This window comes from Tachysurus fulvidraco, chromosome 21 (genome assembly GCF_022655615.1).
Source record: "Tachysurus fulvidraco isolate hzauxx_2018 chromosome 21, HZAU_PFXX_2.0, whole genome shotgun sequence".
NCBI lineage: Eukaryota > Metazoa > Chordata > Actinopteri > Siluriformes > Bagridae > Tachysurus > Tachysurus fulvidraco.
The window spans coordinates 8,403,404-8,429,062 of record NC_062538.1 but is presented as its reverse complement, the minus strand read 5'-3'; the positions used below and the strand labels follow the sequence as shown (position 1 = coordinate 8,429,062).

At 37.9% G+C, this 25,659-nt stretch overlaps 1 protein-coding gene across 10 annotated transcripts in view; it reads right to left on the bottom strand.

Annotated features, from left to right (window-relative positions):
• Positions 1 to 25,659, bottom strand: part of ncam1a (neural cell adhesion molecule 1a) — a 258,401-nt gene that overhangs the window by 51,158 nt on the left and 181,584 nt on the right. For 5 of the 10 annotated variants that reach the window (XM_047805604.1, XM_027134124.2, XM_047805606.1 and 2 more), the window contains exons 8-12: positions 25,034 to 25,176; positions 16,878 to 16,907; positions 7,072 to 7,222; positions 2,690 to 2,874; positions 860 to 956 (exon numbers count right to left, since the gene is read on the bottom strand). In XM_047805604.1, coding sequence (XP_047661560.1) covers positions 860 to 956; positions 2,690 to 2,874; positions 7,072 to 7,222; positions 16,878 to 16,907; positions 25,034 to 25,176 — 606 coding nt within the window. The remainder of the gene's footprint in view (positions 1 to 859; positions 957 to 2,689; positions 2,875 to 7,071; positions 7,223 to 16,877; positions 16,908 to 25,033; positions 25,177 to 25,659) is intronic. The other 5 variants (XM_047805605.1, XM_047805608.1, XM_047805612.1 and 2 more) reach the window with 1 other exon arrangement.

The window sequence follows — 25,659 nt, the reverse complement described above, 5'->3', positions numbered from 1 at the left end:
AGTACACACACACACACACACACACACACACACACACACACACACACACACACACACACACAAACACTAATTCTAGTTTCTGTCATCAATCATCATTTTCATGCTCCTAAATATAATACTAGCACCAAGAAAATAGCATGTTTGATTTTCTGATCACGAAACACTAAACAAATTATATGACAGTGGAAAATACTGATATCTTCTAATTCACTACTATTTGCATTTTGGTGCTGGCATAAAGAAGCACAGCAGTTGTGCTGGTGGAAACTAGCATTTGCTCTAGAGGCTGTGACTGGAAAAAACAAATCAACTTGTAAGAGAATTTCACAGTTTCAGCATTAAACTTTAATATATAATTAAAAGCTTTATAAGCTGGTTTCCCTGTTTGCCTTTTTTTTTTTTTAAGCTAAGGCCTTTGCTACTGCCAGGACAATAATGCTAGTTTCCATTATTCATATGCTCCTTTATGCTAACACAAAGTTAATATTTCCAACATGGTTAGCACAAAACACAAACTAATGAACTTAACTAAATGAAATAATGAATAAAAAAATAATGACAGTTTCCATTATCACTCTCATGTTCTTTATGCCGGCATCAAGATAAATAGGGGTGTAAGAAGACTAGTATTGCTGTAGTGTCAGTAACTGGAAAAAAAAAATAATTATGAAGTTTCAGCTTTATAATATATATATATATTTGTTTTGTTATTATATATCTCTTTTCTTCTCTCTCTCTCTCTCTCTCTCTCTCTCTCTCTCTCTCTCTCTCTCTCTCTATATATATATATATATATATATATATATATCTATATATATATATCTATATATATATATATATTTCATTCTCACATACAGACCTGCTGCGATTAACATAAACTCCTTCGAGTCACTGCCGAGTACATTGGTGGCTGTGCAGTTGTAGCTCCCGAAGTCACTCTGGGATTCAGGGGTGACCTGAAAGCAAGAAAGAGAAAGAATGCATCATGCCGCTGTGTGTTTTGACCTTGCATGACACACAGAGTTGGCTTTTCGGCTGGATGGATTCTGGGAAGCTCATGGTCAGGGCACTTGCAGTGGCCTTTTATTCCTCTCTTGTAGCAGTCATCTCGCTTGATAATTATTGAACGACTCAGAGAGAAAAAGAAAGAGAGAGGGAGTTTGAGAGACAGATAGAGGATACTGGTGGCACTATTAGCTCCAGCAGCCTGGGAAAGTGTGCCGCAAGTACAGGGACTTTCTGTCACAGAGAACATTGTGAGCTCCATGAAATGGCCTGAAAACCTGACAATAGTGTGCACACATTTTCTCTCTTTTCTTCTCTATCGCTACTGCATCACTAGCAGGTTTTTTTTTTATTTCCAGAAGAGATATGATGACTGCCATTTAAAAACCAACACAAAAAATTGAAAAGACATTTTGTTTCGTTAATTAATTAAATCATATTGTATTCATTTGCTTGTTTGTCTGTTTATTCAGTGAGTCTTTTTTTTTTTTTTTTGCTTTGCTACAATGGCAAATGACAACGCTGTTTATGCAGGCATTATTGAGAAAACAGTATAATTAGCATAATTAATGTAATAGGTAATAGGTTGCCTATGAGAGGAAACAAAACAATGAGAAAATCGTGCTGCTGTAGAAACAAAATTATATATATTACTCAGCAGTGTCATTAAGTTGATTGAGTGCGCCATATAAAAAAGCAAACAAACAAACAAACGAAAGGGAAAAAAAACAACAACAACAACAAAAAAAAAACCCAGGTCATTAAACTCCAGCCTCCTGAGCTGTTAGACTAATAGAGGTTTTGACAGCTTCATATTCCAGCTCTACTTAATATGGAAATAGACAATTTGGGCTTCTGAAATATTTTATCAAGGCAAAACCAATTCATCAAATGCTAGTACAGTTTAACAAATGCTTCAGGTGAACACATGGTCACAATTGTAAATGTGCATCCCGAGTAGATACACCTGGTAAAACAACTAAACACAACCCAATGTACATATTATATTTTCACTTCATTCAAACAAAAAAGAAATAAACTCTGTGTTTCACTTGTCAGTATATGTTTTTGTTCACCATCTTGATTAACTGAGCGACTCCCTGAGTTCCAGTGTTTAAAAGTTCAGCAGGATTCGCTCAGGTCTTCTACATTACATCAAGATCCCAAATAATAAGAGCTACAGTAACTGGCATGTGCACTAGGAAATTAGTTAGGACTTTAGTTAGTTAGAAGTCAAGGCTTTAAGTGTGATATGTTTTTAACTCTGTTGAGATAAACATATACAAAATATTAGTGACTAAATGAACACCCTTAAATTTTAGATGCCTATGAACTTTCTAAACTACTTGTGGCATCTTAAACAATTGGGTGAAAATTTAAAAAAAATTGGAACTTTTTTTACGGATATACTGTATTACCCCTTTTATCACACTTTTATAATTGCTGCTATAAATTGTTTGTAACACTTCTGCATATAAGCCAATAAGTAACACTGTGGAGTTTGACGGGACAAAAAATAATCCAATGCTGAACATCAACAAAATAAAACAGGCACAATTTTCCTTTTTTGGCCTCTGGTGAAGAAAAAAAAGGTGAAACTGCTAGATAAAGAACGTAACATTTTGTTGTAGCTAGATGGTGTAATGACTGGCATGCAGGGACATTAGATGAGTGGTGGACAAACCTCCAGATAGCTCATGGTATGTGTGCTGTAGATCTTGACATTGGTGGTGTTCACTGCAGGTAGCGGTAGTCCATCACGAAACCATTGCACCGAGGCACTTGGATGAGCCAAAGTCTCACAGGTGAGATTAGCAGCATTTCCTTCCCATGTCAACTTTGCCACTGTGTCCTGGATCTTTGGAGCGTCTGTAAGAAACCCCATCAAAGCATTAGTCAAGAAATGATTTGAAAATGAAGACAAAATGTAGTGTTTAAGTCTAGTTTACTGTCTGTCTGGTTCATCTTGCTATAACTCAGTACTGTGTCATACTAATTTTTTTTTTTATTTCAGTCCTGAAAAATATCTGGATTGATAATCTAACAGATATTCCAACGGTATCCTCAGTATTACGTCACCACCACCTTTGTTAGCAGAGATATTGGGTTTCCACCAAATGTAGAAATTTGTTCCAAAAGACTCTCACAGTCACTGCCACTTTGCTAAAGTATATACTTAGTTTCCTCTGTGTCCTGAAGCCTCTTGTTATCTACATTTGATTCCCTGTTTGCTTTTAGCCTGACCATTGCCTATTTATTTAGTTATTTATTTATTTTTGAAAAAACGCCTAATGTTTTTAGATTCATTGCTTGAACTGTCATTAAAAATCACACTTGCAAACATCTCAACATCTTTGTTGTGACATCCAGCAAGGACATTTCGATGTTATGGACTTTGTCTTTTCACAAAAGTATTTCTCGTGCCGAGCTGTCAGGCGGTACCCACTTGGCACTCGTGTAATTTGCCTGGCTATAAAGCTAGCAGTACAGGAGAAGAGGGCTCCACTGGGTAATTGAACCCTCTAATATTAGACCGCAAGGCACCGGAGAGTCAGCACATCTCCACAGTGCTGCTGTGATAAGGCAAATTCACCTTCCAATCTTATCACCATCTCCTCTCAGGACCACAGGCTGCAACACCGGTGTTCAGACAGCACAAACACATGTCTTTTTAAGAGTAAAAAATAACCTTGTAATTGCTTAGCTGTCTAAAAGAACACCAAAAATAACATTCTATGACATGTATATAATCTCTATGATCACCATGCCGGCAGGTCTGACAATAGTTCCAGCTATTATGAACATAAGAATTATATTAATACGCTCGTTCTAATACGTTATCGTTTCTATAGCTACAGCACATTTGTAGACATGGCAGATCCTACATGTAAATTAACCCCAATAAGTACAGTATATGGAGCTGTTTTCTGTAAAGAGATTTTAATTGAACATTTATGGAAGACATGCAGTAATATGTGCCATGGGAGAGTTTTGAATACTTTACATATTGTTTTTTTGGATAATGAGAATTTTTCACCTGTTTATGGCTGAGAAATTCAATCTTAATTAATCAACAAAAACATTTAACTATTGCCATGTTGCTGTGGTTTAAGAGGAATAAAAAACTTCAGCACCGTATCACACTTATAAAGGGCAAGAGCCAGTCCTAGACGCACTATACTTCTAGTTTCTGGCTTTACTGATGTACAGTAGTAACAAATACATATTCAGCTCCTGTGGTGCTGGATGTGGTAGCCTAGTGTATAAGGTGTTGGACTACCAATCGGAAGGTTGTGAGCCCCTGAGCGATTTCCTTAACCCGCAGTTGCTCGGTTGTATAAAAATGAGATAAAATGTAAGTTTCTCTGGATAAAGGCATCTGCCAAAATATACATGTACGCTGGTATGGCTGGGATTGGCAGTAAATCAGTTGCTTTGTCTTTTTCTGCTTTCAAATGCGTGTCCTGGTTAACGTCTGTCCAGACCGTTCAAAGGTCACGTACCAGTGTGAACTCATTCAAGTTCACCTGCTCGAAACAAAGCATCTTTCTCTTATCGCTAATTAGTCCAAGACACTCCAAGCACTCAGGCAAGCACCTGATTACATGCAAGCCGTACTGCGTGGAACTGAAATTGCACATCAGTTGTGCATTGTGATGTTATCTCACTACTGGAGCAGATTACTTGTTTTTCAGGCAAAGGAAATGAATCCAATCAGGCTTTCATTACACATCAGGCGTTTTCAGGCTCTGTGTTCCTGATTCCCAGAACCCGTTTGAGAGTGCAGTATAAGATTACACCTGATTTTGATCTACCTTTTGCTGTAAATCTCTTAGATGCTAATGGTGCGTAGATGCTGCAGAAGAAAACGGAATCCGATAAGATTAAAAGCTTTTGCATTACCACTTCGTCCTTTTCTTTTTTTTCTCTGGCAGTCAGAAGTGTGTCATCTTCGATATGGCCAAGATTGTTATGCAACTGCTTATGCGTGAGGTCTTCTTAGGTATATTCAACATGTTTCTAAAGCAAACCTTTAAAAAACTGCTGAGAAGCAGTTTATGAAGCATCTAACAACTGTTCATGATATATTTTACCAGTGTCTAAAACATCCAATAATGAAAATTTCAAAAGATATCATTTTATATGGCAAATGAAGCAGGCTTGAACCTAATTATATGCACAATCAAAACTCGAGAATAAGAGCTTTGTTGAGACTTGGCCCAGGATAAATTTTGGGTTGCTTTGGAGATTAGAATTGTTTTACACAGGATAAAATCCTTGGAAATCTTATTGTCATTATTCTTGTAAAATAATAAATAAAAAATAAATAAATAAATAAATAAATAAATAAATAAATAAATAAATAAATAAATAAATAAAAATAATAATAATAAACATCTCTTTGCTTTCGCTTATTTTTCCAACAGTACAGCTCCTGATTGGTCAGATATTGTGACATCACACAACCACATCAACATCATGGCTTCTTATGTTTTATTCCAGTCTTAATGCTTTATTTATAGAAATTGTGTTAAGGTACTTATTCTTGACACTGAAGAAGAGTTCAGTTTATTTTTAATCCTTCTTTCTTTCTTTCTTTCTTTCTTTCTTTCTTTCTTTCTTTCTTTCTTTCTTTCTTTCTTTCTTTCATTTCTTTTCTTGTTTTCTGTTGATTCATTCCTTCTGTTTCTTTAGCAACCCATGTATGCCTTTCTCCACCCTAGTGAAACTTGAAATGGAAAGAAATGCAAGTCATTTTCTGACCCCAGGGGCAAATCTTTTTAACCTGAAGCAAAAGGAGGTTAGAAGTTTAAAAAGTTGGACGTTTTATTTAACTTCAAATCTTCTATAAATGAAGACGCCTCCTCATCCTCCAGGCATTCCAACATTGCCTGGTTCTCATTCCAGCTACTGCAAAATTACATCTTAGCAAGTAAAGGAATCTGAAATAAACAAAAATGGCCAAATATTTTCATTTGACATTATTATATAACAAATATAAGAGATTTATTCATCTGTTCTATTCATCTATTCATTTATTTTCTATTCATTTATCCCTAGACATATTTGATATTTATAAACATTACATTTCTCTTACTATTTTGGTAGATAGTTTTGCTAGTTTTTTAGAAATAAATGAATGACACATCCTTCAAACACATCCTTCAATCCTTCAAACCTCAAGAACCTTATATTTGTTTAACCTTTTTACCTGCACACTGGCGGTATGTTCTGCTGACGGAATGGAAATCGACTTACGGTATAGGAACTGTATAGGAATTTTCAATCCATATAAACAAGTGAATTATTTTATAGTCGCGAGTCTTATATGAATCTAAAAATTATTCAGGACACCGTTAGAGTTCAGTGTCAAATGTTTGTTTTTATTGTTGTTTTAAGGCCAAATTTTAGTGAAGTTTTCATAAAGATAAAGCCTTTTTATTTTAGAAGCTTAAGAACAATCACTTGGGGCATCTCAAAATGCAGAAATGGGTTTGATATCAACACCCCCCCCTCCCCTATAAATACATTGCCTCCCATACTGTTGAACGTGACATGACAAATAAATCCGAAGGCTGAACTTGAACACCCCAAAACAGATACAAATCCCATTTAACAGCTAATAACAAATGAATTAAGATAACTACTAGTTACCTATATTCAATCTTTTCAAAGATTTCTTGCTATGTTACTGTGTCTAGTCTTGTTCTTATCCTCACAATAGCCAGAGTAATAGAGATCAGTCTTGTCAGTATGTTTATTCTGACCTCTAGTTTGTCTGGATTAGACATCTCATCAATCTAGACTCTGTATCTTGTTCCCTTGTGTTACTGCCTGAGTTTCCTTCATGCTATATTTGGAGGATAAAATCTCTCACGCTATCGTCTAGTGTAGTCTTTGTAGCTTGTAGTCTTACACTTTTACATTATAATTTACAGAACTGATAACTAATCAATTTGTTTATATGTCAGTCATAGATTTGTTCAGCCACCTGCATAAATTAAACTAAGTGTTATTTTATAATTGGGGGGGGAAAGTATAAGAGGAGACAGATGTGTTTCTTACAGCGCACTTCCAGGTACATGCTCTGGATGTCTTGGCCGATGGAGTTGCGGGCAGTGCACAGGTACTGGCCGGCGTCTGTGTGCTGGACGTACTTTAGTGTGAGGGAGGACACGCGGGCATCACTGTGCACAATCACATTTGTGTCTAGACTCTGCAGAGAGAGAGAGAGAGAGAGAGAGAGAGAGAGAGAGAGAGAGAGAGAGAGAGAGAGAGAGAGAGAGAGAGAGAGAACAGTAGAGTGAGAGATCAAAATCAAAAACTATAAGCCAGAAATTCAATACTTCTCTCCTTTTAATAAGGCTCTTCATATTCCATATTTCACCCAGCTCCTGTTATACGAGTCAGTTATAAAAAAATTGTTAATAAAATTGGTAATCAAATAGATTTTAGATTTAATAACATGATCATTTTATATGCACAAACAAATAAATCATTAACATTATAGACTCAATGGGTCCATATCTAAAAAAAACAAAGATTTTCCCTTTCACTAGACAAAATATACATTTATTACAAAGTTTATGTGAGATTTTATTGATTTAACATATCAATTTTACATCATACACCGTGTGCGCAAAGGAGGGACAGGACACATTAAAGCAGACAGAGGTTTTTTCAAAATAAGTTGCTAATCGGAGTGGAGAGATTTCAGGATTATTAACGGGACAGACGAACAGATGGATGGTTTTAAATTCACTTTTAAATTCATGGATGGATGGATTTAAATTCATCTAATTCACTTTAAAAAAGGGGGGGGGGAGAAGAAAAAAAACAACAACTCTGGCCTGAAGACGAGCTAAAATGTGTAAAATGAAGTGTTGGTACACAGCGCTGGAGAGCGACTGCGGTAATTCTCTCAAAGTTCTCCCAGGGGTGCGCTGGGATGCAGTCAAACAGGAATCAGTAATGAAGTGGACCACACAACAGGAGCCACATGGCTTTTGCCTGGTGAGGACTTTTTGAACTGCACAGCTGGACTTTTCGACACAGCTGAACACACACACGCACACGCACACACACACACACACACACACACAAACTCACTCTCACTGCTCTCCCTGCGTTAAGCTTTCATGCGGGTGCTAATATCTTGTTCTAGGAGCCTCTCTAAAAGACCTCTCTAAAGACCTCTCTGAAAGAGGCTCTTTAAAACACTCACTCACACAAACACACAGCAGTAATTCTGCAGACCCGTGGCTATATCAGCAAGACCCTCAAAGTTGTTTGAACCACACTGTGAGCTCTACAGTGTATCCCGATGCTTCTATATATATATTTATATATAGATATATACATATCTAGATTTATAGATATATATATATATATATATAGAGAGAGAGAGAGAGAGAGAGAGAGAGAGAGAGAGACAGAGAGAGAGGCACACACACAGACACACTGTATATAAGAAACACCTGAAAAAAACAAAACATAGGAAAGTAATCAGTGACATGATGGTGTGATGAAGCCTGACACAAAGCATCATTTACTCCTACAGTACCATCCTAAATGTCTTGATCACTTCCTGATTGTACCTGTTATACATCAGCAATTTGCCAATACTTTTACTTGTTAACAAACCTCACATCACACCGTTCAGTCTGTTAAGGGTCACATTTAATGTTGTAAAAATGTCCAAAAAAGATGTTGACTCCTGCTAGCACTTTTGTTTAATAGAAACTATTGTTTCTTACCACCTTCTGTTATTTTCTTCCTCTCGTGTTGTTACTAGGATATAAATATACCTCTTGATTCCAATGAGCCACAAAAAGACATGCTTCAGAAATCAGAACTCTTAAAGGAACAGCTTTACATCCAAGTGTTGACACTGGAAACGGTTAATAATGATAAAGAAATGCATTGTAATGGACAGAAATCCAAATACAAACATTTTTTAAATCTGTTTACATAGCTGACAAAGGGGGGCTAGGTGGCTTGGTGGTTAGCATGGCCTCACACCTCCAGAGTTGGGCTTTGATTCCTTATGTGTACGGTAGTGTTTGTATTTTCTCCCTCTACCTCAGGGGCTGCCTCTGAGATTCTGTTCCTCCAAAAACATGTGATGTAGGCTGATTGGTATCTCCAAAATGCCTGTAGCATGTGCGAGTGTGATCTGGTTTAGGCTCCAGGTCCCCCCATAACCCAGCAGTGGTGTAGAATAGATAGATAGGTAGATAGATAGTTGACTAATTCAATTAATGAAAACAATTCATTATTCCCCTATAAATGAACATGTCAAAGCAAATCAATACTAGGTTCTTCTGACTGATCGATGACCTTTATCTTATAAGGAAACATGTCTATCCTGTTGGGAGTGGTCTCTTGATGGATTACTGACTCCGCCCAGCCACAGCATACAAAGGCGTGGTGAATGCAGACAGCAGATCAGAACAGAAAGCTTCTCTGGACATGTCTACATTTAGTCCCAAATCAGTCATGTTGCCATGACTCTAATTTTCTCAAGAATATTACCTGGATAATATGAATAAAAAATAAAATTATTTTTTTTTTTAATTATCCTTGCTTCCTGGGTCATACATTTTCAACATGCTTATCACCAGCTCTACTAAATAACAATAAAGTTCAACCAGTAAGGACTGTTAGGAATTCAACGCTCCACATTTTAAACAGTGTCTGCAATTAATAAAGCAAAACAACCATCACTACTGGATCAGCGTATTGATCCATATCGATGTGCCCATCTCCCGGGTTCCATTCGAGTTGCCACGGACAAAAGACCTGATCCGCATCGAGAAGTGAAATGGTCCTGCTGCAGGCTGTAGGGCAGAGAATCCATCATGCTTCACTGACTGACGGGTGAGTAAGTTGCTCTAAGTGCATCTGCCTGCTTATTAAATCTCACCAAGTCCATCAGTTCAGTCCTGCATGGCGATTACAGTAAAACCCAAAAAACTTCCTGCTGTGAAGTGCTGCTTCACACTGAACGCTTATTACACAAGTCAGAACTCAGTACGTGCGTATTAAAATTCCAGACATTTTCGAGGAAATTTGCAGCCTCTCTCAGTACATCATATACATGGAAATTAATTGACTGAATGCATCTGAGTCTTGCGACGCAGCCTATGCTAATCAGCCAATGCAGCCTTTTATTAGTCGATGCAGATTTATTAGTCATGCCAGATGACACCCTATTACTCAACTAATAAACATGAGCTTCTCCTGCATCGCCTTGTTGAAACTATCGGCCATGCACATCACGTGTCGGAGCAGCCTGAGCAATCAGTTACAGAACATTTGCTGTGAAAAAGTGGTGTTTGCGGAAATCAAATAGAAAAAAAAAAAACAAGCCGTTGAATAAATTGAGTAGGCTTAAAGCAAAGCTCATGAGAGACATTTCTCACAAGAGACATTTCTTCCAACTGAATGCGAGTCGATTTCTGTGACTCTAAATCGTCCCTGCCTCTGTGGACAAATCACACACAGTTCTACTCTGAGCACCAACTGTGTATTTCCTCTCTGCGTTTCAATCCGTTGTGACACAAGTTTAAAGATTCCACAGCACGGCTTTAATTATTCACCCAAGCAACCAAAGTGACAAAGCCCTGTGCAAATCATCAGTGCTATTTTTTTCCTTTTGGATTGTAGGCATAGATGAGCTTCGGGATTAGATGAACTGCAGAATGCGACTTTTCTGAAATTTGCAGTAGCACTTCATTTATAAAGTACCTGCTCGATAGTCAGTGAGAAATCTGACTGCCGAGCAGGATGGCAGTGAACGCCGCTCGGAAATTCAATCAATTCCCAGACTTGATTTAAGGCGCCATGGCTTAGTCACGATCGAAAGGATGGGTCGTAAATTTCATCCGGTTGGTGCCGCATGTTCAAAAACTTGTTAGCATGCAGTGTCGCCTTCTTTCGCATAGTAATAAGCAGTAAGCTGTATGTGCAAGGCCTTGTTACGTGTTCTGAGCTGGCGAGATCATTACAGCGATGTTTTTCCATTCACGCCGCCTGAGGCGTTACTGTGAGCGATTAGTTTGACCTTGGAAAGAGCTACAGAATCGCTCGGTGCCTCCGCTATCTCATCTGTTGTGAAATTTTGCAGAGAAAAAAAAAAACACACACACACACCAGAATAAAAGGGAGTCGTGAAATTCGGCGCAATCACAGGCCCGTGTGCATGTCATTATCTGCTCTGATAGAGAATGAACGAAAGCATCATTTTGCTCAGGCACTTCCTCCTAAATGTGCAGCCAGTCAGTGTGCTGCGAGCGATAGGGAATAAAAACAACACTCGTTCTCAAGGTCTTCATGTGGCGGAAAATCAAGAAAAACACAACAAAAAGACACTTTTCTTTTTTTCCAGCAGAGGGGATGATTGGTGCATTTGATGTTACTTACGTATACTGCATGGAAACTAAAGTGGAAAACACAAAAGTCCCATGCAGGCACTGGCTGAGCATGATGTGTCTAACAACATTTCCTGCACTTCGGGGCTGACACATTTCTCAAACAAACAGAGTAAAAAAAGATGCCCTCAAGCACACCGGCATCCAAACAGAACACAGATTGACTTCCAAAACCATGAGATGAGCATTAAAAATAAAAATAAATAAAAGGAAAAAGACCATCGCTGTGATCATAACAGCAAATCATACTGTAGGTTTAAATAAACTTGTTTTTCAAATAAGTTATGACTTCTGATTCACTCGCACTCATATTCATTAATAACAACAAAAAAAAAAAAACAGTTAAAAAAAAACAAAACAGTAATCATTGGAAAACTGCAGTGGTTTATCAGGAATAAATGACATCCAAACAACCCCTTCCACTGCTGGGTTGTTGATTCTTTTCCTCTCACAGCAAGCCCCCAAACCCTTTACCTTAATTAACACCTGTAGTTCGGCTGTGCTAATTCACACACGCAGTATCTACTCCCAGAGTGACTTCAGGCTGCATTAATTCACAGTGCAGGTGCTAAATTAATCTATTTGCATTGATTTTGCACCACATTTTACATTCTTGGGTAGCAAATGGTCCAGATTGCATATTCATTAAGACAAACATGCAAAATGGGCAAGATGTTTTATTTTGCTCATATGAAACACGCAAGCCTCTCTAGACCCAGTTATCAGATCAGCATTTTTTTCCTACGTGTTAGAGGTGTTTTTAGTCACGTTTTTTTTTTAAACTTTATAAATTCAGTTGCTAATTTTTTAATTAATCCTTTCAATATACACTCACTGAGTACTTTATTGAGAACACATACTCATTCATGTAATTACCTAACATTCACATGGCAGCAGTGTGATGCATATAATCATACGGATATTGGCCAGCAGCTTCAGATAATGTTCACATCACCTGTAAGAATGAGAGTGATTTTGACCGTGATTTTGTTGGTACCAGATTGGCTAATTTGAGTATTTCTATAACAGCTGATCTCCTGGGATTTTTATGTACAATTTCTAGAGATTATTCAGAATGATGCAATAAAGAAAAAGCCTCCAATGAGCAGCAGGTCTGCAGACAGTAATAGCTTGTTCATGAGAGAGGTCACAGAAGAATTGCCTGATTTGTTGGAGCTGGCAGAAAGGCTACAGTAACTCAGATAAGCACTCTGTACAACACCAGGGAGTTGAAAAGCACCTCAGAGTGAACAGCACATTGAACCTTGAGGCAGATAGGCTACAAGAGAAGAAGACCGCGTTGTGCTCCACTCCTCTTAGCTAAGAACAGACAGCTGTTCAGCAGACTGCACAGGCTTAGAAGGCTGGTCTGATGGATCCCCGTTTCTGCTGAGACACACAAATGGAAGCTTCGGAATTTGATGCCAACAGCATGAACCAATGGACCCCACTGGCCTTGTATAAAAAGTCCAGGCTGGTGGAGGTGGGGTAATGTGGGGAAGGTTTTAACTGGCAGACCTTAGGCTTATTAATGCCAATCAATCATAGTTTGAATGCCACAGCCTATTTGTGTTTTGTTGCTGACTATGTGCTAGAGATTTTCACGGGTCCACTTAGATCCGAAAACCTGAGGTATGACCCGAGACCCGAGCAGGTCCGGGTCTAAAAGTTTCACGTGTACCTCGGACACGGGTCGGGTCAGATATAATAATAGCGGCATCGAGTCTCGGGTAATTTAAAATGAATGTGTTTTTACCGAACGGACCCGAGAAGACCCGAACTGTATCTCGCGTGTGTGCATCGACTCGAGTCCTTTTCCAACCTCTCCTCTGTTTGCCAAGACAGCTTGCGACATGTGGCTGGTGACGTGTGGCTGGGGGTAAGCTAATTTTCGTTGAAATAGACCTGTCAATCAATTTTGAATCCACTCTGTAGCGGTTAGTTTTGTGTAGAGTAATGCAACATTCGGGTCAAAAATAAATGCCGTTGGGTCGGACTCGGGTCTATTTTTTTCGGGTTTGTCTCGGGTCAGGTCTTTCTTAAAAAAAAAAAATTAAATTAATTATGCACGTCGGGTTCGGGTAAAAAGTGATTCGGGTCACTTCAGGTCGGGTACATTTTTTTTAGACCCGAAAAGACCTCTACTATGTGCATCCTAGCAAAATTTGTTTCAAACATGTTTCATGAAAATGACAATGAGGTTAGTGTTCTTCAGTGTTCTTCCTAGTCACCGGAATAAAGCACCTTTGGCAAAATGAGAGATAGACAACTCAAAAATGCACCTACTTTTTTTTTTAATTTTGTGATGCAATCATATCAACATGAACCTGAAGCTCAAAAGAATGTCTACAACATCGTAATGAATATATGCCTCAAAGAAATGAGGCTGTTTTGAAAGTAAAGGGAGGCCCTACCCAGTACTAGTATAGTGATTCTAATAAAGTGCTTAGTGAGTGTACAATTACTTACCGAAGCTCATCTGTTGCTACACAGCACTTGTCGATTAATCAAACTTTGCCAGTGTAGGACCAGTAGGACCTCCGTTTTGAGGTCTATTTAGGATTTATTTGGAGGTAATTTGAGTGTGTGGTGCTAATTTAACTGTAGCAGCTGGATTTCACCAAATAAAAAATCTCCAGCTTGGTAAGAAAATGACAGATTATGGCTAGATAACAATTAACACACACTGGGCATGAAGAAAAAAGGTTTCGCCGCTAACTGAAATTTTACACAGTGGACTAACAAGGCAGGTGTGTGCAGTAAAGTAAAGTTTATCACAATGTCTCCAATCCCCAGCAACAATATACTGTAGCACATAATACACTCAAAGCAGCATTACACACAGTAGGAGCTTTTACAAGCTATATGGTTTTATTTTGTAACCATGGAAACCAGAATCGCTAATCCAAACCTAGCTCTAACACTTGGTGGTAGAACATTTCATATAAAAAATAAAGCAAGGAAAGATTTGCGTTAGAAGATTTGCTCATTTCAGATGAAGAGTTTGTTGACTTACTGTAGACTGTTGGATTTGGATTTGGAGGTTTCTTTTAAAAAAAATTGTCATTATATGGTGTAAATAGAAGTCTTATTCAATACACATTAACAATATAAAATTACGATAATGGAACCTCATATATTGTTGAATAGCTTAAACCAGTGTTATTATAGCCTTTGGTTCGACTGCAGCAAGAAGTGATGAGTCAAATTTTAAGCTTGTGCCATACAGATAACTTTTTCTGGGGCTCACTGTGTTTGTCCCTAATGCATAAAGATCAGATGTCACAATTTAACATCTGATCACCAGGGGTTCTGTGGTGGTCTTTTACACTGACGGGCTACAAATTTATCAACCTACATGGTGTGTGAACCTGAAAAAAATAGAGGTGTAGCAGGACAATAAGCATTACTATTTCCTCAGTGAAAAATCTCACCTAGACACACACAGAGACTTAGCGGTTAACACGTTTGCCTTGCACCTCCAAGGTTGGGGGTTTGATTGCAGCCTCCACCTGTGTGTGAGTGTGTGGACTTCTCTACCTGCTTTCCTCAGCCCAAAGACATGCTGATTGAAGCACTCGCATTTATTTTGTAATGATTTACAATCGCACAATCCTGCATCACCCAGAAAAGGTCTGGTTCCTACTGTATCAAGATTTCTTCCACATATCATCTCAGTCACATTTTACTCACCACTTGCTGCTCATTACAGCTTAAAGTCTACATTCAAACTTTTGTACAGCTCTTTTGTGACAACGTCTCATGTTAGAAGCGCCTGTATCGGTATCTCTGACCTGTGTGAATGCCTCTGTTCACAATGTTCCTTAAAATAGCTATGAAGAACTTTACGATTGTAAGGTTGCAAAATTGTAACATCATGGGGCGGTGATACCGCAGATGGAGACGTGCAGTAATGCGTGGGCACTTATATAATTGCAGGCTTTCATCTTGTGCTGTTCATGTGCTGATACCTTCCCACACCTTCCATATGCATCTGAATCACTCATTATCAGCTGTGTAGAAACCACATGAATATTTACGATTCGACTGTTAAGCAAGTAAACAGGAGCATCTAGATATGTTTATTTTCCCCACACAGGCAGCATAGGGCTCATCGTTTACACACACTCATAATTTTTGCTAGGTTTATTTAGCACAGGTAAAGTGTAGTTAAGGTGGGACATGTTTGTGCGCTAAGGTTATGTTCATGTCTACAGAACAGGTAGTGGGAGTGTTAGCAGCTACATGTGTCATTATTACTATAGTGTATTTCTATAGTGAGTTTTGAAGCTAATATTGCTAACATGCCATATCTAAATCATTACACACACACCTCAAATCTCACTCAGTACTTCTGACAGACTGTTGTTCATGTGACTGTTGATTATAAAAATGGTTAAAATCTGAATCTTTCATCGGAGATAAAATAACAAGATCAGTCGTAGCTCTATCTTGACTGATGAATATATTTCTTTAGCATATATATCATAGAACACCAGTAGGAGGAAAATATTATATGCGGGTAAGTGAAATGAAAACCTTCAAAGTGTGATACAAATTAGAGAAAATCCAGCTATATTTTGGGAAAACGTTTTTAATTGTATGAGAGTTTTGTGTAAATTGATATATTAAAGAGTTTCGCTAATGTGAAGCTTAATTGAGTGATTTCAAATTGCATAACTAAACAAATGTTTGCCGTTATTGGATTCTCAATCTGGATCACTCTGTCATGATTAAAATCTCTAATTTAGCCACAAAAATCTAACAGAACTAATGAGAAACTCGGGTGACTCATATTAAACTCTAATAAGACCAATAAGAGTAGGTTTTCAAAAGTAATGGTACCCTACAAAAGGTTAAAGAGTTGTTTGTGCGTTTATTGTAGCAGACATGTAGCCTTGCAGGGTTTACTTAACTTCAAACAGCAAACATATCGTGGATGATTTCACAACATTTGTGTAGGAGCAACACAGGAAATTATATTCATTTCAGCCTCAACTGTTCCTTGAAGTTTTATGAAAAGAATTTCGCTGAGTGGAGTAGAAGAAAAAAAGCCAGTCCACGTAGCGACTGCACGGTTACTGAAAATGGTTCTTGCAGCTTACAAAAGCTCAGATAGCATCTTTACGGTTTCTATACACAGAAGCAATCAGAGAAAAAAAAATTAAGGCATATAAGAAATAAATGAAACTGCACTCCTTTTGGAAAAGAAGGGCTACTTCGTTAACCCTGTGTGTGTATGTGTGTGTGTTTGTGTGTGTGTGTGTGTGTGAGAGAGAGAGAGAGAGAGAGAGAGGTGTGTGAGGAAGAGAGTGTGTTTGTCTATATGGGTTTGTGAAGAAGGGTGAAGAAGGCTCTAACACTAACACTCAGCTCTAACAGTAACGGGCCTTTCTAGAATCAGTGCCTAACCAGGCTACATGTGTTCAGTAACTGTACCTTGAGATTCTCAGGTCGAGTCCAAGAAGCCTGCAGAGGACAAAGAGAAAAGGAAACAACAAAAATGGCAAAAATAAAGCCTTTAATAAAATGACTTGATCTTCCACAGGTTTTAAAGATAAACCCACTCACAGCTTTTGTGCAACTGAAACGTCGGCAGTATGAAACATGTGAGCAACGTAAAACAAAGCAGTATAAGTTAGAAAAGGTTAGAGCTCATAAAGGTCATGGAGAAAAATATAGTACTACGCTCCTCTCTCTAAGACGAGGCCATGCTATCCCTGCTTTCTATCACCCGCTGTTCATCGTGCAGGGTGAATTTCATTTCTGTGACTTCCTATTAAATAAAAGAGAAAACTTGCACTCCTGAGTAGCAGTGAATGAATGAATGCTTAGATCAAGGTTATCTGTAAGTGTGCCTGTTTAAGGCTTCAAGAGAAAGTCTAATATTAAAACCTCAAACCCATCCTATCTATCTATCTTGTGTAGCAAGAATACTGATTGAAAATACTAAGGAAAAAATAAATAAAATCAGAATGTTTAATATTTAATTTGATATTTAACCTTGGAGAAAATCTTTCATCAAAGAATGTGATTGGAAGCAAATGTTCCCTGGAAACACTCATTAATTTGTAAAAAGTTTAATTTGTATATATATATATATAAAATACTTAATAATACACCACATCAATTAAGCATGACTTACAGGTTAAAGGGGAATTAATATATTTACCTACAATTGTAATGAACTAAATATTGTAGCCTTGGGACAATGACGATAGAAGGGAAACATGGTGTTTGCAGCTTTAAAATGGACAAAATAGAAAGTATTTTTGAACTAATTTGTATTCTACACAAACCTTAATAACTTGTATTCCACATCTTTGATGATGTCCTTGTGCTGCGCAAACACAACAGGATGTGACCATTGATAATAGAAGCAGAAGCCTTTATTCTGTCACATACTGTATACATTACTGCACAGTGAAATTTATTCTTCACATATCCCAACTTTGGAGGTTGGTGTCAGAGCACAGGGTCAGCCATAATATAGCGCCCCTAGAGCAGCGAGGGTTAAGGGCCTTGCTCAAGGGCCAAACAGTGGCAGCTTGGCAGTGCTGGGGCTTGAACCATGCTCTTGCAATCAACACACCCAGAGCCTTCACCACTTGAGCCACCAATGCCCAAAAGATGATAAAAATATTTTCTGAAATCAACAAGCTCTACCTGTATTTTCACAACAAGGTATTACAAAACCCTCCAAATCAAACTTTTTTAGTACAAGAGGTTCTTATCCTGGAGGTCCTTGGTACTCATGGAGCAAGTTGGAGACATCTGTAAAGTCAGGCAGCTAGCTGGTCACTTGACTGGACAAGCATGCATATCGCATTTCTGGCATGTGCGGGTTGTTTGAAATTAAAATGTTTCTTGGAAAATTGCAAATGTTTTAAGGTGCAGTGTGCATGTGAACTAAGATGAGTCAGGAACCTCCCTAAAGACCGCAGATGTGACGGAGCTTCTCCATGATGAGCTGCAAATTATTTACAGAGGACAGATTTTGCAAATGCTGCGACCGGAATATCAACCGGCTCTGTATGACTTAGTCAATAACAACCTTATTTTTGTATTCTTGAGATGACGCAGACCCTGAACGACACGTTGCTATTGCCAGGAAGAATTAACAAGCACCTTATCAGGAGTCATTTCTCTACTTGACTACAAAGGGATCAGATTGCTTCGGAAGGACTGCCATGACGAGTAGGTTGCTCAGGAGCCTTTTATACCCGAGTCACATTCATTTATCCAAAATCAATCCGAGGGTCTTTGCACTCCCTGTTTTATCACCCCCTTCACAATGGCGGAGTTCCTTTTTTTTTGGCAGATTTTATCTATACCACTGATAAATTAAGAAACATGAATAGAAAATGAATACATATGTCAGGATTCTCTTATGACTTCTGACATGCTGACAACAAGCCAGCAAAGCTTCCTTTTTTTTTCCCAACAGAATAATAGCAATGTTGTATTGTGGATGTCCTTTCATCCAGTCATCCAGTGATTTGGCACAGAGCTAAAAGGAGAATAAAGGCCCAACACTGGGGAGACAGTTTGCAAATGGAACCTGGCGTGAAGGCAAAAAAGCAGTGATAACTCATTCTCTGAGGGAATTATTCATACAAGTATCAACTGGCCTACCAAAGTCTTTGAAAACGCATTTAGTTAATTGGAACAGACTTTAGGAGGCTTGTCTGGAGTACTTTTATCCTTAATGGAGTTACACAACATCTAACGGATAATAAACTCGTCTGGATTAGGACAAAAGCATGACAATGACCAAATGCTCATACTCGACAGATAAAAAAAAAGGGGCATAAAAAAAGTTGAGCGTGCGCTTTATTAGACTGGTTTGTAATAACGATTTCCAAATGATTTCATTATCTTGTCTTTGCCAGTCTGCCATCGGGTCATCAGGGCTAAACCCTTGTGTTCTGTCCTGACACTCACTTCATCTTTCTTTCTCTGAGCTAAACATATTCACAATCTCACAGCCGTCTTTCCCTGACCTCTCTGACACACGCTGGGTATTAACACACCCACTCTGACACTCGCCATGCATACAGCATCGAGTGTAGTCACCTGGACTCTTGTCTACTCAGAAAACTCTTTGTTAAAATTGTTTTTTTTTTAACAAGTGCTCTCGATGGTGATTGTGAATGGAATTATGCAAAAAGCCGAATATCGGCTTTCCGATTCTAGTGAGCTTTCGTTCAGCATTGATATTCATACCTGACCTCCCATTAAGTGAGGCTAATAAAGGATTAGGGTCTTACAAGACAAGCACTTCTCTCGACTGAGGGTGAGCACAAGAGCTGAAACTCCTAAAATGCCGCACTTGTGGCTCAATTCATGCTGGAGAGATGAAGATAGAAGTACGTTCCATTATACAATCTATTCACGTGCCTTTACCTAGTATTTTAATGATCTACATTACAACTATGAATACTGTATTTTCTGAATAATACATCAATTTATATGATAAAAAACTACATCTGACAGAATAAAATAACATTAAACCTATTTATACCACAATCTGATCAGTCAGGAAATCTATAATAAGGGGACTTACAGTGAATGTGTCATGAACAAATTTTAAAATATTCATAATTGTGATGTCATAAAAGAGTCTCCAGTCTGGATCTCAAGCTGTAACGGAAAGGTTTTTGACTTTTCTCAGTAACACTGTTCTTTATTTCCCATTTCAAGGAGGGAAAAAAGCAGCAATGAATCACCATTTGATTTCTTACTTCTTATTCTTCCTTTCATTCTTTTCCTCTAACAGCATTCTAGCTCATATTTTACTTAAGTTATGTTTTACATCTGTTAAATTCCCAGGACACATCAGCTCTATTTGTTTCTATTAAAACTTGACACATTTCCTATTTATTTCACTGTACTTACTTTTATTACTGAATCTAAAAGAATTGAGAAGAATTAGTTAATAATAATCTGGTACTTGCAGTTTAACCTACATCCAGTACATACATAGCACTTTAGAACTGTACATTTTCACATGACTGTAAATGTCCCTGAGTTGAAGTTTTAAAATCAACCGTCTTGATCTAGTTCCCAGTCTAAAGCTGAAGATAACAGCAGTTTATTTTTGATAATTGATTTAGGTAAATATAGCTTCCATACTGAAATAGAATTTACCACATCTAACACTAGAATGCTAGCTTTAGTTTACATTTTTTTCAAGATTGAATATTAGTAGTCTATATCTATTTCTCTGTGGTGTTGTACTATATTCTGCAGCTTCTGTATTAGAAATGTTTGTGATTTTAGCTATAGCCCTTGACAAAAAATCCCTACAACTAAGCTATCATAATTAGCCTAATGTAAAAATTAGGCCTAGAATTTCTGACACGCTAAAACGATGTCTTTGCTAATGTCAAATCGGGCTTGGTTTCTGTCTCAGAGCTCATGTAATAATCATGGACAGACATCTTTTCTGCTTCCAGGCAAAACATAAAGTAATACAAAAGCAGAAGCCTTTTCATTATTTATCGCGTTTGTCTTTTTGGATTAAGCGCTTCTGCCAGGTTGAGATACGCACCAACACCGGGTTCCGCTGTTCTTCAGAGGGTTACTGCACATTTCTGACATTTTTAACAGAAAAAAATGTTATGGTGATGAATCCTAAGCATGTGAAAAATTAGAGATTAGGTGAGCTGTAGCCAAGGATAAAATGTGCTTGTCTACATCAATGTGCTTATTTTCACTCAGATCACAAGGTTTTTGATTATATCATCAAAAGCTATTCATATTCAAATAACAGCGTATGTAACAATCTACATGATTTATTCAAACAGCAGGAAACAATGGCTCATAAATAGAAAATCAGAAACAGTTTCAACCTGGCTATTGTTATTAAAAGTGCGGTGCTGCGTAACACTGTCTGAGCATTTCTCACGTTTTAAAGGGGTTACGTGAATGGAAAAACAAGAGCGGACTTAATTCCTGGATAGAGGAGACTGGCAGGAGATCTTTGTAAATGTTCAAAACAAGATAATCTTCTTAAGATATCTTGCCAATGATGATTTAGCTGCTTATTTTTTTACTCAATTTTTTGGAGAAAAGGGGAAAAAAATGTACATGCTGAATAAATGAGAGAAATATTCATTCTTGTCATGATTTTATTCAGCCATTCTCATAACAGAACAATCTTGGGTTTGTAAAACACTGTGTAGGTCAGCTATTGTGAGTTTCAAAGAAACAGTGACAATATAGCTGGAAGTGAATTTCTTTTCCTTTGTAGCCAGATTTCCAGACAAGCTCGTAAAAAAAAAAGAAAAAAAAAATTATATATATATATACACACATATATATACACACACACACACACACACACATACACACACAAAATCCGGCATGCAATCAGGTGGACTATTGTAACACAAATATCATCTCTTCTAGACGTAAATATGAGGTATATCTCCTTCCTGCAGACCAAACGCAGTCTCCGAGGCCAGTCAGACAGGTCTGTAAGTAGGCGCTATTGTATACATGCTTTCTGCAGCGTATACGATACAGAAAGCCAAAAACTGGCTCTAACACATCAGCTGTTCAATTCAACACACTAATCCCTACACACAAGGAGCAAAATACATTCCAGAGAGGAAATGTTCACCCAGTACCCTGTGCACATAACCACCTCAGATAAGGCAGTCTGAGATTTGTGCAAACAGAATGGGTTAGAACATTCATCTCAGCGAAACAGAACAACACACTGAACTTGTGACCGTAACCAGCTGTGAGTACACTGAAGTCCAGAACTCAATAGTAACGAAAGGTTTCTTCCTGTGTAGCATTTCCAAGTTGTTAAATTCAATATGGAATCTCTGACGTCCGGATAATGGCAGAATGTAGACTAGTGTATGGGAAAAAAAACACTTCCAAGATAATCAGAAGCAGTCATATTTTTCAACTGACCTCAGAGTAGCTGAGGTGGAAGCTCTAAGGTTTCCCAATACATTACATTTTTTTTTTTTAAATTTGATTCTTAACCAATTATGTTTACAGACCTGACAACTGTTAAGACAAATAATGTGTGGTCCTGCCAGGAGGGGTGGAAACAGGGAAGTGATTCTAAATCAGGAAACTGTAACAAACATAACATATTTAATATAATCCTTTCAGAAATCTCTTGTCTAATGCCACTCATAGAAAACATGGCCAACGTTTTTCATGGCTGATCAGATGCTCAAACTGTTTTAATCCTATCTTTTTCTCTGTCACAATTCTTAGTTAATTTTCTCTTATGGTTGCATAACAAATATCTGTTGTTAATTATATATTTGTGCAATGTTAGTCAAACTTACAGTCAAACTTACACTGACAGAGTTTATTACACTTATATAAAACATTCTTGAATTAGCGTGAAGGAAAGCACATCTTTTTAGAGAATCAAATCACAACCACTAACTAAAGATTACTAAAGTGAGATAGGGAACTGGGCAGGGCTTCCAGGGGCTGAGTTCATATAGAAAGTTCAAAACACCTCTGCAACAGTCTGTAGAATGTAACATATTATGAAAAAACCTTGTCCAATGACCTTGACAGAAAGCGCCTCTATCTAAAAAATCAAGTCAAGACCACTGACTAAAGATGACTAAAGTGAGATAGAGAAAGGGGCCGGGGCTTCTAGAAGGAAAGTTAATAGTTGAAAGTTTAAAACAACTCTGTAAGTCTGTGGGCTTTAACAGATATTATAATTAAATACATCTCTGAAATACTCTTTAATGACTTTGAAAGAAAGCGAAACGTTTTGGAAAATCAAAACTATACCACTGACTAAAGATTGCTAATGTCAGATCGCAGGCACTTATTTCCAGGGATTTCAGAACAGCGTAACAGATATTGCATCATCGGGTAGGCAGGGCCTATTTGATAATCTAATACTAACCGTAGTTTTTGGTTGTTTATTTGTTTTCTAAAATAAATCTACCTGTATGACTGGTTTGTCCTTCATAGTATGCTGGTTTTTTCTTTTTTTTTGAAAGAGGGCATTTTCCCAAGACCTCCGGAAACACGCCCACTTTACATCGTGGTAACGAAACCCCTGAAATTTAGTGAATGCCAATGTCAGATGGGGAGGGGGCGGGGCTTCCAGATGAGGAGTTAATATTGGAAAGTTCAAAACACCTCTGCAACAGTCTGTGCGACATCACAGAGGTTTTATATTATCATCTGATGTTAAGCCCATTTGGTTTTGTAATATATTAACTAGGAAGTGGACCTCACTAAAATCAGCTCACGTTATCAGCTCACTGTGACGTGCCAGGTCGAAACCATCCCACAGCCTTTCTGTTCTACGTGTCTGATTATTATGTTTGAGCGCAACGATCATTTAAAGCAGTGCAAATGTCAGTCGAGGCCTGGGTTCAGAAAGAGAAGTTCGAAGCTGTGCAACGTTATTTTCTGAAGAATGCAGGGAGGGGAATAGGAAGTGGAGCACAGAAGCCAAGCAGAAGGATAAAGGACAGAGAGAAATTGGTTCTGTGCAGGGCTGAATATCGATAAGAGCTGTGAGCGGATGTCGATTGATGCTGTTCGTCTGTTTCCGGATGAAAAATGAAGGAATGGAAATGGGCCATTTCATGGCTAATAATTATGTGTGGCGGTGGAAGGGTGCAGAGGGGAATGTATTTATAGCACAAAAGCTGCTTCCTGCTGTTCCAACTGCATCTATATGACACCTTTTATATATATATAGATAGAAGTGAACTGGGTGACAATGCTTTTCTGGTGGCCTCTTTATTTATTCATTATTATACATTATTCATACCACAAAAAAATTAAACACAGTCTTTTCGCACTTCACCATTCTGTGCAATAGAAGTTCGGCTCCTATATGCAGACTGCAGCAGGAAGAGCCTACACTAAAAACATACAAATAGAATTGATGGTTTGTGTGTACAAACTTGTACTAAATTGCCATTTTTTTATTCCGCATCAACAGTTATACAATTATTCAGTGTGCCTTTACCTTTTAAAGGCCACTGTTTAAATGTTGGATTTTTACGATTATTATCCTTATTATTATTATTAGGCTTTGACACACCAGGTGTCACCCAGTTTTTGAAAGAAATCGATTTCTCTGCTTATCAAAATAAGTGAATATAAAAATGGATTTAACCTTAAGTATCATTTAGCATTCTAATACATAAATTGCACCGATGCTGTCATGTTTGTTCTTATCTGAAAATAGGTTAAGTGAATGATTTAATAAGGCTACCAAATAGAGTGGACGGGTCTGAACTTTGCATGTTCTTAAAAAGAGCAACAGGGCGATCCTGTGACCTTTAAATTGCCTCTACCATGGCCTTTTCATCAAATCTGTATGGAAATTTAGCCGTACTAACACAGCTGACTCTTAACTCCCCTGACCTCATATCAAACACTCGAGGTCAGGAAGAATCTATTTAATATAATACACCAGCTTCAGCCACTGAGTAATAACATGCAGTGGAACAAAACGGAATAAAAACACTTTGCTAAAATAACTCATCAGTAAAGTGATGACCCTGCCCTGACCAATGACCTCTAAACTCTGAACCCAGAGTTTCCCCACAACCCCCTCTCCCCAAGAACAGCACCTGCTCTTCCTCGCTAAAGATGCGTCTGCCGAAGCTCCACACGATGCTGGGAGTGGGGTCACCCGTAGCCTCGCAGGTCAGGACGGTATGTTCTTCTAGCTCTGAGGCGGTCAGGTTCTTCAGGTACGTGATTTTCGGTTGCACTGTACACACACACACACGCACACACACACACACACACAAACTCAGTACAGAGCTGTTCAGACACTGCTGATGAGAAAATATTGATCACGTCTTAGGACGACTAAAACACTGGTCTAAACAAAATGAGCTTGAAAATACAATGCTGCCAATATAAAGTCTATTTAATTTATCTTGATGCATACCTTACATTTATTTATTTTTTTAAATTCAGGCTTGATTTTTAACTCTAAAAGCAACATTTATTTCAGCTTTAAATAATGCCCAAACTAAATAATGCCTAAGCTATGTCTGGTATTTTAAGTGAGCTTTTTCAGTTTTGCACAAAACAGAACTAAACAATAATTTAGGAACCTTTCACACTGTCAGTTTAGACTGAAACAGCATGCAAAATTCGGTCGTGTGGACCAGGAACTGCACTGGGGTACGGAACCCGAGACTACCTGTAAGACGTAGTGTGAGATCGACATGAAGTAAATCTGTGC